Raw genomic sequence first — 14,384 nt, forward strand, 5'->3', positions numbered from 1 at the left:
GTTGGAGCAACGCACTCCACAGCGCAGCACATCCTCCTTTTCCTCGCCGCCCGTGGACTAGCGAGAGTGAGAGCGAGGTTTCGCGTCGCTCTACGTAGGGGCGAGCGGCTCTATTGGGGCGCGGTTCCTCGCTCCACACATGCCCACATCCGAGCTGCCGAGGTGGAGCACCGGTCCAGCTCACCGCACTGTGAGAGGCCATAGTCAATCCCTGTAACTATATCTTGGTGTGTTTCCTTTTCTTTAGCCCATGCGTGCAAACTCCTTACATCCTATGATCTTTTCTTCGAGTAATAACTAGCAGCGTGTATTTGTGCATGCGCACGCGCACTTGGTCACACCTTCGATCTGTTGGGATACGCGTAGGCTACGATAGCATAAATCAAAATTTTCTCTCGTGTAAACCAGGAACCATGTAAGTATCAGATCATAGATCGTTACCACTCGACGCGCTGCGCAGCGGAAGAAGACGCTGAGAAGTCGAAGGAACTCTCGCGAAGTAGCGTGCGTCGATGTAGAGGAAGTAGTCGATCGCACCGGCTCGACCTTCTCCTCCTCGTGCGTTCTCCTCGCCGTACTCCCACGCCGATCAACACCGCAAACCAGCGGCGCCTCTACCGATATCCACACATACAGGGACGGAACGCCACAAGCAGATGTGCTTGCACCCGCGCGCGGCTAGGGTTTTGCTCGGGGAGGGAAGTGACGGCTAGGGTTTCTCACGTGATGCAATACCTCCGCCGGTCACACCCCTCACGAATATATAGGATCCATCACTCGGGCCTCCAAGGCCCGTAGGACTCCTATTCAGATCCCTATCCGAATTAAGCTCATATTGGATCTCTATCTGTAAGTTCAAGTGCCTTAATTTGGTTTCGGTGATTAATGACAAATCTAATTATATGAGACTAACGTTTTTATGAGCCTTTCTTTGACTAGTCTCATTTGGATATGAAAGTAAAAATGATGAGATGTATGTATTAAACTTCACATATTCTAACTTGGTCTCTCTTGTGGATCTAAAATATAGTGTGAGCTTCCTATTTGATCTTTATTGATTATGTGCATATGCGTTCCTTCATATCCATATGTATGCACATCTTGAGGGGGAGCTTATTCTATATTTTGTTTATTATAAGATTTCTATCTTGATTTGAAATCATTTTTCATCTCATCTCTCTATATTGTTTATATCGGGTTATTATCCATCACCAAAGAGAGAAAAGATTGAAAGATCTTGGATTAAACAATTTGTGTAATTGTTACTTTGGTGATAGATGATAAACCGATGTTTATGGGATTAACCCCTCTTTTGCATAAGTTGTCTACTAGGTTATTTCCCGATAATGAGATGTGGAAGACATGCATTCTTTTGTGATGGACCTTAATCATGACAAGGATGAAATGCATGGAGATAAAACGATATGTACCACTTCTTATCTCCTACTTTTTGATAGGTTCATATATATGATTTCCATGTTATTGATATATAAGTGTGAGACTAATGTTTACTCGAATGTTATCTTATTTAGTCTCATTTACATTGAGAACATGGAGATCATGAAGGTATATGTTTTATGTTGGTCTATATCATTACTACATATGCCTTCTCTATATGTATAGGATAAACCCCCATTGGTCATTCTCTAATTATGCATACACTTGCATCTCTTGTATATTTATTTGTATGCATATATTTAGGGGGAGCAAATCCTATACATTTATTGTGCATGTTCTAGATCCATGTTGTTCACCTATTATTTATATCGGATCTTTGTACTTGAGCTTGCATACGAGTATATGACACTTGTGATGTTAATGAATACTCAATAAACATATCCATATCTTTCATATGCAACCGGTTGGTCATCAAGGGAAGGATGACAACCGATTTGTTGAGACTAATGTTCTCCTTTGAGGTGTGAAAAGGAATAGGTCCCACTACGATGAGGCTAATGAATGACACCATGGGTTAGTGGTCACCAAGCCAAGGACATCGTCATGTTGGCAAGAATGAAGTCAAGCTTGTGATGAGAATAAAGTCTAGACAAAGGATGGACAAGACCTCGGCATAAACATGGTTCAACCGGATGGTCACAAGTGTTGATCTCGACTCAAGCTTGACCCCAAGATGGATGGCGCAAGGCAAAGGTATAATGTAGCTAAGAATGTTTTCTTAGTCTTTTCCCGGTCTTGGTGTTTGGTGTAGACCGGATTTGCTAGATAGGCGCCGTACTATCAAGAGGGGTCTATGAAGCGAGCTTGTGGATGATCTTGTGCCATATTAGTTCATATGCATGTAGGTGCATTTTGTGGACCTGTCTAACCAAGTGTGATGATTTTTCTCAAGTCCTAAACCAAGAGAGAAGTGGGCATGTCCAATAGGAGTGAGTGACATCTTGTGGGTATGTCCGGTGGATATCCTTTGGAGTGTAAGCCCTTTATCCTTGACTTAAGTTGTGTTTCTTGGATGGTTTTTTCATGGGTTGGATGGCCCTTTGAATAAGCTTTCCATAGAGTCCAAGAACGCCAAATTCCGAGACCCGAGTCAAGAGATATCGCCGTTTTACTAATGGTCGGTTGAGCTGAAAAGTGACCTGCGGTCTGACCGTGGGCCTTAGGTCGGTCTGACCGGGTCTGTTAGCCGGTCTGACCGGCGTGGTAAGGCCGGTCTGACCAGCCCCACTGGTCTGTTGCACTGGTCTGGTTTTTGGTGGCGATACAGAGCCGCCAGAGCCGCAACCGGTCAGACCGAGCCGACGGCGGTCTGACCGAGCCGTGGACGGTCTGACCGGCCACTACACCCCGGTCAGACCGGCCAGGTTGAGTGGGCTCAATGATTGTGTAACGGCTAGTTTTCTAGCCGTTACAAAGTAGTCCGGTCTGACCGGCCTCACAACGGCGGTCTGACCGACAGAGCACAAAGTTGGGGATTTCGGTTCCAACGGCTAGTTTTGGTGGTTGGGGGTATATATACCCACTCCCCAGCAGCAAGGGTAAGGTTTTGGCACTCCATTGCATTATCTTGAACCTTTGCAAGAGCTCTCACACCCTTGTGCACTTAGTTTATCTAGTGAGGTGTTAGAGAGTGAGTTAAGCCAATACAAGTGCATTGCTTCATTGTTATAGCTAGTGTGGCACTTCATCATCCTCGGCAAGCATCCTAGACTTGTTACTCTTGGAGGTTGCCGCCTCCTAGATGGCTTGTGGAGGTGTTGCCCGGTGACCTCTCCGAGGAGATTGTGGAGGAGGCCCGGCACCGTTTGTGAGTGGTTTGGAGTTCACCACCTTCGCAGTGAAGGAAGAACTACCCCGAGTGATCGAGGCTTGGGTAGTCCTCTCCGTGGGCCGGCTCCCGCCTTGCCTACCCCTTGACGAAGGGGGCGTGCGGTGGCTTCGTGGTTGAGCGGTGGAGTTGGGCTCGCCTCAACGGGGATTAGGAAACCAGCGAGTTTCCGAACCTCGGTGAAAAATTTCTTGTCTCTTGTCTCATTTATTTGTTGCATTTATATTTGTGCTATTTACATTCATAGAGACATATTTGAGCCCATATCACTTAGGGTTGCAAAACTTAACTTAGTTGCTTAGTTAACCTTGCACCTCACCTTGCCTAGCAACTTAGGTTAGTTTTGTTTAAGTGCCATTAAGTTTTAAAACCGCCTATTCACGCCCCCTCTAGTCGGCCTCCTTAATCCTACAAGTGGTATTAGAGCTTGGTCTCTCATTTTGTGGACTTAACCGTTCCGAGAGAAAAGGATGGCTTCTAGAGATATAGTACACACGGTTGGTGACCCTCCTATGTTTGATGGCACAAATTATGCACAATGGAAAATCCACATGTTTTCTTATTTTAAGGCCATGAGCCCAAAAATATGGTGGATTGTAGATGTGGGCTTTTCTCATGCTTTGGATGACCGTGCTCCAACAAGTGGGCAAGAGAAATGCCTACATCTCGATGCTCAAGCTACTAATGCTTTATTTTGTGCTTTGAGTGATGACATGTTTAATGAAGTATGCAATCTCAAGAGTGCACATGCTATGTGGGTAAAGCTTAAAGAAAAATATGAAGTGCCCACACTTGTTGAGAATGGTTGCACACAAGAATGGATGTCGGGTGAAGACTCCATCTCCTCAAGTGATGATGAGGAGCTCCCAACACCATCCACATCACCTCATTGCTTAATGACAAATGGTAAGAATGAGGTAAAGAATGATTCTCTCGATAGTATTATTGAAAATACTTGTGTTGTTGATGATGATGGTGATGATGATGAACCTTCATATGATGATCTTTTTGACATGCTTAGGGAGGCTAGTAAATACATTGCCAAAGAGAAGAAGAAAAATCAAATTTTAGAGAAAACTCTTCTCTCTTTGAAAGACTCAAATATGGAGCTAATAAATTCTTATAAGGAACTTTGTGATTCTTATAAGACGATAAAGGAAGCTTATGAGTCTCTTCTCATTGGCAATGCATTTAGTAAGCCAAAGGTGGACATAGGCATCACATGTAATTTAATTGATGATGATATGCCATGTGTAGCTAGCTCATGTAGTACATCTAAGGTTAGGGTTTCTCACGTGATGCAATACCTCCGCCGGTCATACCCCTCACGAATATATAGGATCCATCACTCGGGCCTCCAAGGCCCGTAGGACTCCTATTCGGATCCCTATCCGAATTAAGATCATATTGGATCTCTATCCAATCCCCTTATTCCGGCCCATTAAGCGTGCGACCCTGTAGGTTCATATATACTCGGCTGTAACCCGAAAACTCCTTTTCGGTCCATGCATCAATAGCGGCTCCTAGCAAAACGTATTGACACACCGGGCATACATAAAGATCATATCGGCTGAACCTCTATTGTATACTTGTATGAACCCTTTTGCCTCACGTTATCTATTAAGCTCAAGGCTAGATATGTGCCATCCTCTAATAGCTCAATCATTCACTCGAACCTGTTGATAGATTATATAACTTGTGATTGACTCCTCAATCACCTTTGGCTTGGCCATGCACTTCCATAATCTACAACATCGAGGGGCCCAGAGATATCTGTCCATAGGAGGGGCAAATCCCATCTTGATTATTCATATCTCACTACATGTTTCATAGCATACCCGAAAACTACTTTTATAGCTACCCATTTACGGAGTAGCGTTTAGCAGTCCCTAAGTAAGCTGCTACACATATTGAGAACCATGATAATCTCAGGTCTAAGGATTCAACACCAACACTAAATGAGATCACTGATGACACAACACATATGGCTCTTGCAGTGTCTCATGTTGGGTCTATCCAATAACATGTTCACCAACATGTGTCCACATTTTTAATTTAGTATCTCTATACCATGATCCATGAGACATGATCATCAATTAATACATGTGCTGATCATATAAACATATTTGTTCCACATATGATATTTTATCAGGGATCTTTTAGAAATAGTAACAAACAAAATAAAGAGTCTCATGAAAGAATCACATATTCATTAACTAATAAGGAGTTATCTATTTCAAGGAACAATGTCGGATAAATATGTAAACATAGTATGTGATACAATCATCTCTATGATTGCCTCTAGGGCATATCACTAACACGATCTACCCAATTATATAAAGTGCAAGCATGCTGCATGGCAGGTTCTACTAATCACTAGAAAAATTCGAGTGCCTATTGACACGCTTAGTAATTTAACCCATATATAATTTTCCTAATGGCACATGCGAATACTATTTAGAGGTTTTTTGTTTTCATAAATATATACTTTAATCTATACTAATATAAAAATAAAAAGGAGTAGTTTTACCTCCCAATCCTAGTGATGAAATCATCCTAACTCATCGCCTCGTCCATCCGCGTCGCACTAATCTCATCGGTCCATCCGCCCATAGCATCACACCCGTCCCTACCGCCGATCCACCCCATCCTCTCCACCGCATTTCAGCCCGCCCTACCGCCATCGCGCGATGAATCCTCCCCCGACTCTGCCACCGCGCGATGGAACACTCCCCCCCCCCCCCCCCCCCCCCCCCCCCGCGGCTGTCGCAATCTCTCCTCCTCGCTCCGTGCGATTCCCCGCCGCCGCCGCAGTCCACTACCGGACCAGCGCCCTCGTTGCCGCTCCTCCTCTCTCCGCACCTCCTCACGTGTCCCCGCCCGCCGCCGCACTCCACCGCAGCCTGCCCTCGCCGGCGCCGTGGTGGTTCCCCCTTCCGCCGGACTAGCTCCTAGGACTGCTCCCGAAGAAGCCAAGGTTGTTCCCCGCCGCCGCCGCCGCACTCCACTACGGCCTACCCCCATCGCCACCGAGGTGGTTTCCCCCTTCCTCCGAAGCCTCGCCCGGGACTGCCCCCGACGACGCCGGGGTGGTATGCCCTTTCTCTAGACCCGTTGCGCCACACGCCGTGCTTGTCTGCGAGTTTCCTCCCCGCTGGGGAGATGGAGGCCACGGCAGAGGCGCCTAATTGAGAGGAGTTTATAACATCTTGATTGGTGTAGTAAGTGCTTGATGGAATCCCCCTGTGAGCAAATTTGTTTGTTTTGTACCAGAGTGCTATCATGTAATTAAAATAGGGATTTCTATATATGCATTGCTCTTTGGATTTACTAGGGATGGCAGCACCTCTTGCCACAAGGTTTGGAGGAGAACAGCAAGCAGATGCACCAAAGGGGGCTCAAATCTGAGGAATGATGCGACAAAAATGAGCTTGCTGGACAAGAATCCTGGTAGGATATGACATGAGTTCATAAAGCTAATCGCTACTGCAACCATCTCTGGTGAGTTTTTTTTTCTTGTTTTCAGAAATATCACATAGGAAATGGACGAGATGAGCACTTGTATCTGCAGATGCTTAGGCGAAGTTTGGATTCCATTCAAAGGAAATGGTATTTAACTTCACAATCTTATATATTAACTTCTGTTGTATGAATTGTACATGCACTAAATAGCATATTAATATGTTCTCTTATGTGTGCTTCCAAAGTTTGAGAAATTGCACAATTTTTTAAATACCTGCAGGATGCCATGATCCAAGTATACATTTATTTTTCTACACATGTTGATATTTCGTAGGTAAATCTGGATCAGTTTATTGTGTTTGTTTTTCTAAAAACATCAGGAAATCATGATGATCACAGTGACAATAGCATCACACAACTCTATAGCAAATGTTGATATTGATTTTTTTTCCCTGTTGACACTCAGGAGATCCATGATGATCACAGAAATAGACACCGACAGTGCAACACTTTAGCCCCAATTTTATGTTTTGTTATATTTTCCAGTTTGCTTTTGTATTGGTTACCTTTGTGGTTCATATGGAATCTGACAGTTATTTGCACTACGGAGATATGATTCATCTAAATTCAGCCTCTATAATTCTTAGCCACTTATACTCCTATCTACATTCAGTGCTTATTTTAAGCATTGAAGCTTGAGCGATTGATTAATTCCATAGAAGTATGTTTGTTCCCAATCTTCTTAGCTATACATCTGAGTTTGCTGGGAAGTCTTAGCTTACTGCTTTTTTAGAACTAAAGTGGAACAAGACATTTTACTCAAAGTAACCATTTTTTTTCTGTTCATGAATGGCTTGACAAAATGTTCATAAGGTTCCATCGTAAATTCTGAGTATATATGTTATAACTTGATTGGAAGGCCCTACGCGTCGGGTGTCCGATGCTTGGGGGAAAAATTGGGCGCTGACGTCAGCGCCCGATTTACGTGCAAAAACTACTTTAAACTGATTTTTCTCTTAAATTACTTATCCAAATTATGATCCGATTGCACCATTAAATTCGTTGCAATTAAATCGTCAAAACAAGACCACACATGGATATATTCTGACGATTTTTTTAGCTTATTATTGAATTATTTTTAAATGTTGCACGATGTTCCATCGGGTATATCGGAATTGTTTCACTAAGTAGATCGAAAATGTTTCACTCGTTTAAATCGGGTGTTGTTTCACCTTATATAAAAAATGTTTCAGCAAATAGCGAAACAATGTTTCAGTTCACTGCAACATTTGATCCATACATAGTGAAACATTATAAGTACACTAGGTGAAACATTTTTCAGTGGAACAAAAAATAAAACGAATACCCTTAATAGGGGTTTCCAAAATATGTTGGTTTTTTTTTTGCAATGGAGTATTTCAGTTCACTGCAACATTAGATTTATACATAGTGAAACATTGTGAGTACACTAGGTGAAACATTTTTGGTGGAACAAAAAATAAACCGGATTCCCTTAATAGGGGGTTTCCAAAATATGTGATTTTTTTGTTGCAATAGAGCATATGGTGAAGATATGTGGCAAGTAGTAGGGACACATGGTGGTGTCCCAGTAAAAGCACATGGACACGTTGTGGGGGGGGGGGGGGGGGAGCGCCCGATTTTCTCCCCCTCCCCCGGGCGACTGAGCGGCAGCATTTTCCAACTTGATTTGGTATCTTCTAATAATAATTCCTCCTTACCTCAAGTCCGCCAATCCGTCTCCACACTGTAACCCAGATATGTTCATTTACATGTGTGCACTGACTTTATTTTTTTCCCTGGTCTTGCTTGCAGCAAAAAAAAATTATTATGCTCATTGGATCATTTTTAGGCGTACTGATCATACTAATCCAGATTAGTACAGGTGTATAACATCTTGCTGTTAAGGTATTCTTGATGCTCATTGATTACATGGAAAGTTGATGCTTTCAAATTGATATGAGTTTGATTATGTCAGTTTACATTCTTAGTGAAGTAATTTATAATTGACTCATAGCACTAATAAGTAGTCTGCATCTTATGTTTCCTGTGAACTTCTCTCTGCACTCACTTAATTCAAAGTTCTCTGCACTCACTTAATTGAATGTTGGGACTTGGGATTATAAGCTCTGTTCTAATATGCCTTCTCACCTATACAAAATTTCAACAAACTCCCAACCTGTTATTCATCCGGTCCTTAACCTCGACCAGGAATTATTATTCACATTGGTTTTCATCTTTTAAGATCATGGTTGATAAAAGTTTCCTATGGTCATATATCTTATATTAAAATTTCAAGTCTCTGATAATTTATTCGAGGGTTCATAAAAGCCAAGCTGATTAAAGAAAATGTTTGGTAAGAACTACACATTTTGATTTTATTTGCTGAGTTACATAAAACTGATGAAGTGATACTGAATTTGACAAGGTGCAAACCTACAATTATTTTCTTGTTTAGTAAATCATAAGTACATATATTTGTGACATTCTCAAGAACTGGAGTGCGCTTCAGGATTTGTTAGCGGCAACAATAAGATACTTTTACAGGACACTGAATTTGACAAGGTGAAAGACCATAATGATCTAATCTGATTTTCTTTTCCTTGTGTTTATGTAAAAAATCCTACATAACCCAGTACGATCAAATGGTTAACAGATTTAATCTCTGTATGTTCTATATCTTAGTGCTAGAGATACATTCCTGTTATTACAGTAATGAGGTGCTTTTAGTTCACAGATCTAGCTAGGGGTCTCACATGTTCAGAATAGAGTTATGGAGATATTTTCTGGTTGCAGATTGCTAAGGCGAGGGGATCGTTCTATAATAGCATTTTTTTAAGAAGGAAAGTTATTTTGTAACTATCATCAAATGAGAATGGAAATAAACTGACAATTTGATATGTTTCTATTTGCAATAATATAAGTTGATATGTTTCTATTTGCAATAATATATGTTACGAAACGTGCCATGCACTTGCATGTTCACTAATATTCATAAATGTATATAAACATTGTACTCACTCCGTTTACAACCTTCAGGTTGTAAGACGTTTTGACTTTGGTCAAAGTCAAACTACTTCAATTTTAACTAAGTTTATGCACAAATATTGTAATATTTATAATACCGAGTTAGTTTTATTAAATCAATAATTGAATATATTATCATAATAAATTCGTGTTGAGTTGAAAATAATATTTTTTCTATAAACTTAGTCAAACTTGAAGCAGTTTGAATTTGACCATGAAACGGAGGGAGTACATTTAAAAGTATACTTTGATTTTTTTTCAGTTTTATATTTGTATACTACTGAGAAAAAAAAATCAAAATATGATAGTAATATGTGCTATAAAAATACCGGTGAAGATGGTATTATAAGGATATAAAAGTGTATTTCGTAAATATTTTATCTTACTTTCATAAATATAGAGGTATTGAATATAAGCTATTCGAATTTGTAAAATTAGGAGAAATATTTGTTTTTTCATTTTTTATACTCCATCTTTTTTTAATAGATGACTGTCGACGGTGGATACCCGTAGACCGGATATGGAGGGTATTGGGGTACACTGGTACGAGGATCTACGTAGTACGACATCAAGCAAACAGAAAACATAGATTATACTGGTTTAGGCCCCTCGATAGGTAATAGCCATAGTCCAGTTGGTATGGGATTATATGATGAGAACCACAGATTACAAAGGGAATAGCAAAACTCGATGATACTGACGAGACCGTAGTGGAGTTGGTTCGACTAGATCACTCGACGACTTGGCTCCTGTAGGTTCCCGACGACTTGGCTCCTGTAGGTTCCGACTTCGTAGGCTGTGGTGGTTGTGTTGGCGATAAGATTCGATGCCTTAGGTCCCCCTGGGGGGTCCCTTTTATACCGCAGGTCAGTTGATCTCCAAGTAGAACTCGGGGACATCAGACCCTACACGATGCAGTGACGACCCAGTTCTATCCGAGTAGGACTCCTTCCGTCTGTGGACTCCGTGATGGATTTCCTTTTCATGTACAGAAAGCGTCCGTATACAGCAGGTATACCATATCAGTACACGACGTATATCCAAGGGTAGAGGGTATACCTTATCCGTGACCCTGACAGTAGCTTCCGACTTCGACTTAAATGAACTCATGTAACCGATCGCGACTTCGATATCGGGGTTGTTGTCATTCTCGACTGGTCGATCTCGGTATGAAAACCGTAGAGGCAAAGAGTAATCGACTACACCATGTGGAGTTCAACGGTCATGAGTGAATTTAAATTGAAGTCCGAAAACTGCTGCGCGTAACGGACCCAGAAATTTCCGGCGGTCATATATCTCCCTTCCTTTGAATTCGCACCGTCGGTAGTGCGTCTATTTAAGGAAGTTTTGGGGATCCATTTTGAAGTCCGCTTAGTGCAAAGAAAACTTTCCAGCCTCCAAGCGCTCCTCGTCTTCTCCGCTCCCGCAAAAACCCTAGCTTGCTCATCTCAGTCCCTTCTCCAGCGATCTCCGGCGGCAATGGATCTCGACAAGTCCACTTCCACCAGCGCGTCCCTGATGAAGTTGCAGGAGGACGGTGCTCTCCCTGGCCGTGGGACCATGGAGAGAGAACTAGGAGGTATTGAACCCGAACCCGTCCTGGGCCGCATGGTTGCGGTTGAGGATTATATTCTTTGTGGTTTTCTTCTTCCGCCTTCCGAGTTTCTTCTCATTGTCTTAAACTTGTACAGTCTTTCTTTGCTCCATTTGAACCCCAATTCTATTGCCTTCCTCAGTATCTTTTCCTATCTTTGCGAGGCCTACATTGGGGTAGAGCCGTTTCTTGATCTCTTTCGCTTCTACTACGAGTTGCGCTAGATGGAACCTAAAAAGGTATCCGGATGTGTCGGTTTCCGGCTTCGGGATGGCCTGAAGTCGCGATACATCCCCTTCCAGTGCCCCTCTTCTCGTAGCAAATGGCGGGCGAGGTGGTTCTATCTTCAGATTGAAAACTCGGATCCAGTCTTTGTTTTCCCTAAGGAGCAACCAGACAAGATTTCCGAATGGACCGCCAAACCCGCCCTAACCCCTTCCCTTCAGTCTTTCATCGATGTCATCGATGACCTCCGAGTACAAGGGTTATCGGGGTATGAAGTCGTTGCCGACTTCATCGGCCCTTCCCTTCAGTCTTTCATCGATGTCATCGATGACCTCCGAGTACAAGGGTTATCGGGGTATGAAGTCGTTGCCGACTTCATCGGTAGGCGGATTTAGCCGGTCCAGGCCCGAGCCCACCTAGCCTTTGTCTATTCTGGGCCGGAGGACGCGACCCGGGTTACTCCTCAGGGTATTTTTCTTGTTTTTTGGAATATATTCTTTATTTGCATGTTCCTCCTGACTTATCGAGTTCTACTCCTCGATCTTACAGGTTTAAACAGCGAAACCGTGGAGCGCCGCGTCGGTCATGGGATGATCAGCGGCCCTACGACGGCGAGCAACGTCCCCGTCCCTCTTTGCGAGAAGGGGAAGGCTGATCGCGAGGCTGTGATCAACGTGAGTGTATTTGAGAACTCCTTTACTTCTGCTTTTCTGGATCATACTGTGACTTCATGCATGCAGGCTCTCCCTCTGACTGATGTCATTGGGCCGCTCGTGGACCACCAGGCAGCGGCCTCGTTGAAAGAGGGCGTCGCCAAGGAGGCATCCGACATTGCTGCTATTGCTGCTGCTGCTACAACGAGTGGCCGCAACATTCCGAAGAGGGGGAGGAAGTTCTCCTCCGTGCTCGGGAATCGTCGGAAGGCGCCTACCCCATCGGTGAGCTTTTCTGGTCCTTTATGGCGTACTCGGAAGATCTTGACCTCACACCATGCTCATTTTACTTAGGCATCGGACGCGTCTCCCCCGCCTCAGCGATTGCAAAGGCTGGTGACGCTTGGCGAGATGTAAGTGGATGAATTTGAGGTCTCTTAATTCACATAATTTTGGTATCCCGTCTTCATGGAAGTCACGGAAATCCTTCACAGGGTGGCGCGGGCGTAGGCGACGCAAGACGGGTCTGGAGGAAACTCCAGTGCGTCTCCTGCAGCGGCTTCGACAGATGTCGTGGTCGTGCCCAGGAGCCGTGAGGCGACACCCAGCGGCCCTGCCGGCGGCCTTGTGCCTGCTCGAGGCCCGCCTGCTGACGTCCTCACCTGGGGGGAGCTCCAAATCGAGATGGAGCGCATCCTCTAGTCTGGTGCTCGCGGCATAGGTCGCGAGATTGAGGAGGCGAAGGTGGCGGCGGCGGCGTCCGCGAACGAACGCGCCGACAAACTGGCGCGTGACCTGGCGGAGGTCCGGGAGGACCTCCAGAAGATGAGAGAGCTGGTGGCCGGCAACGAGAGGCAGCAGCAGGGGCTCGAGCACCGCATGTCAGAGCTCGAGAACAACTTGTCGGAGATCCGCGGCTCGCTGCAGGTCACCTACACCGGTCTGCACCAGTTCACCGGGGAGTGCGGCGTCACGACCACCATCCCGGCGAACCCTGATGACTTCTCGTTGACGTCCTCACTCGTGGAATTGGCCACGGCGATGGAGGAGATTCCTTCCAAGCATGCGGCCAAGATTAGGGAGGAGACGTCCAACGGGATATATACCGGGGCGTGCCACGTCCTCGCGTGCGTAAGATTGGCGCACCCTGAACTCGACTTCTAGAGGATCTTGGATCAGGGGGCTGCTAGTGACGCGCGCAAGGGCGTGATGGAAGAAGTCGGTGACTTGGGGGAGTCTGTTCTCCCCCTCTTTGAAGAGTAGGATTTCAGTTCCCCTGTACTCCGTAGTCAATTATGCTTGTAAAACTTTTGTTGGTTCAAACTGCCTTTGTGTATGCAATCATCTCCTTCGTTTTCTTTAGCATATTGATCCTGAGTACTTTGTTGTCGTTGTAGAGATGTTGACGTCGAGGATGTCCAGCAGCGCGGGCAGCCTGAGTCTCTGGTAGTCGTTCCGGCACTTGCGCTTGAGCCATACGTGCCATGGGACGATGTTGATCAAAACCTGACCGTGGAGGCGGGCATGGCTGTTTACACGGATTTTCGCTCGTGTCCTAAATATAATTTGTTAAATTATAAACTGATGAATTATCTCAAATATAGTGCGTACAAAATATATATAATAATCAATAAGAATTTTATCGGGAGACAGATGGTGAAGTAATTTAATTAAATAGCGGCTAGGAAATAAATGGCCATGAAATAAAATATAATTCACTTATATTTGACAAAAATAATTTTTGGCTTAAAATAGGAATGCATATGCGCATTCCACGTAGCGTGAACAAATATTTTCCATGCGCTTTTCGTCGGACCGGCGAACGCTAATACTTAGCTTTCTCGCTGTATCCGCATATGAAATTTGGCCTGAAACATATGGCCATGAAGTGGGATTTTCTCACTGACCCGAAATAGTCATGGCCCGAATATTTTCAGAAAAGGCGTGCCCACCATATAAAATAGCATACAAAAATTAAAATGTAAGCCAAAATAGATGTTTATCTGGCTAGTGAAAAATCGTGCTTCAAATTGTCGCGACTTAAAATAAAAATGCATGCCACGTGCACGCTGCTATAATGGCGCGGACACATATACACGCGCATGCCAAACTAAAGAGG

The 14,384-nt window shown here is 44.1% G+C and overlaps 1 protein-coding gene and 1 long non-coding RNA gene across 6 annotated transcripts; both read left to right on the plus strand.

Moving 5' to 3' along the window:
• Positions 1 to 6,033: 6,033 nt before the first annotated feature.
• LOC107281459 (uncharacterized) lies at positions 6,034 to 13,630 on the plus strand. Of its 5 annotated transcripts, none has more exons than XM_066311310.1 (7): positions 6,034 to 6,507; positions 6,621 to 6,736; positions 6,813 to 6,895; positions 12,162 to 12,286; positions 12,398 to 12,550; positions 12,620 to 12,678; positions 12,760 to 13,630. In XM_066311310.1, the coding sequence occupies exons 3-7, from the start codon at positions 6,829 to 6,831 to the stop codon at positions 12,773 to 12,775; spliced, it is 420 nt and encodes a 139-aa protein (XP_066167407.1). In that variant the 5' UTR covers positions 6,034 to 6,507; positions 6,621 to 6,736; positions 6,813 to 6,828; the 3' UTR covers positions 12,776 to 13,630. The 5 variants fall into 5 exon arrangements, with proteins under 5 accessions (XP_066167407.1, XP_015644296.1, XP_015644292.1 ...); XM_015788810.3 differs by adding an exon at positions 8,582 to 8,674 and having other exon boundaries at positions 6,040 to 6,507; positions 6,621 to 6,895; positions 12,353 to 12,550; XM_015788806.3 differs by having other exon boundaries at positions 6,358 to 6,507; positions 12,353 to 12,550.
• LOC136356831 (uncharacterized) lies at positions 6,980 to 7,398 on the plus strand. The gene is made up of 2 exons (XR_010741856.1): positions 6,980 to 7,082; positions 7,215 to 7,398. It is a non-coding gene; the product is annotated as an uncharacterized lncRNA (long non-coding RNA).
• Positions 13,631 to 14,384: the final 754 nt, after the last annotated feature.

This window comes from Oryza sativa, chromosome 6, assembly GCF_034140825.1.
Source record: "Oryza sativa Japonica Group chromosome 6, ASM3414082v1".
Lineage (NCBI taxonomy): Eukaryota > Viridiplantae > Streptophyta > Magnoliopsida > Poales > Poaceae > Oryza > Oryza sativa.

What these genes read in the sequence shown, in the direction of transcription:
- LOC107281459 (XM_015788806.3), top strand. Translation starts at nt 6,829, where the DNA reads ATGGACGAGATGAGCACTTGTATCTGCAGATGCTTAGGCGAAGTTTGG. An exon ending in GATTCCATTCAAAGGAAATG is followed by an intron (nt 6,896 to 12,161) that starts GTATTTAACTTC and finishes TCGATCTTACAG; the next exon opens with GTTTAAACAGCGAAACCGTG. An exon ending in ATCGCGAGGCTGTGATCAAC is followed by an intron (nt 12,287 to 12,352) that starts GTGAGTGTATTT and finishes TCATGCATGCAG; the next exon opens with GCTCTCCCTCTGACTGATGT.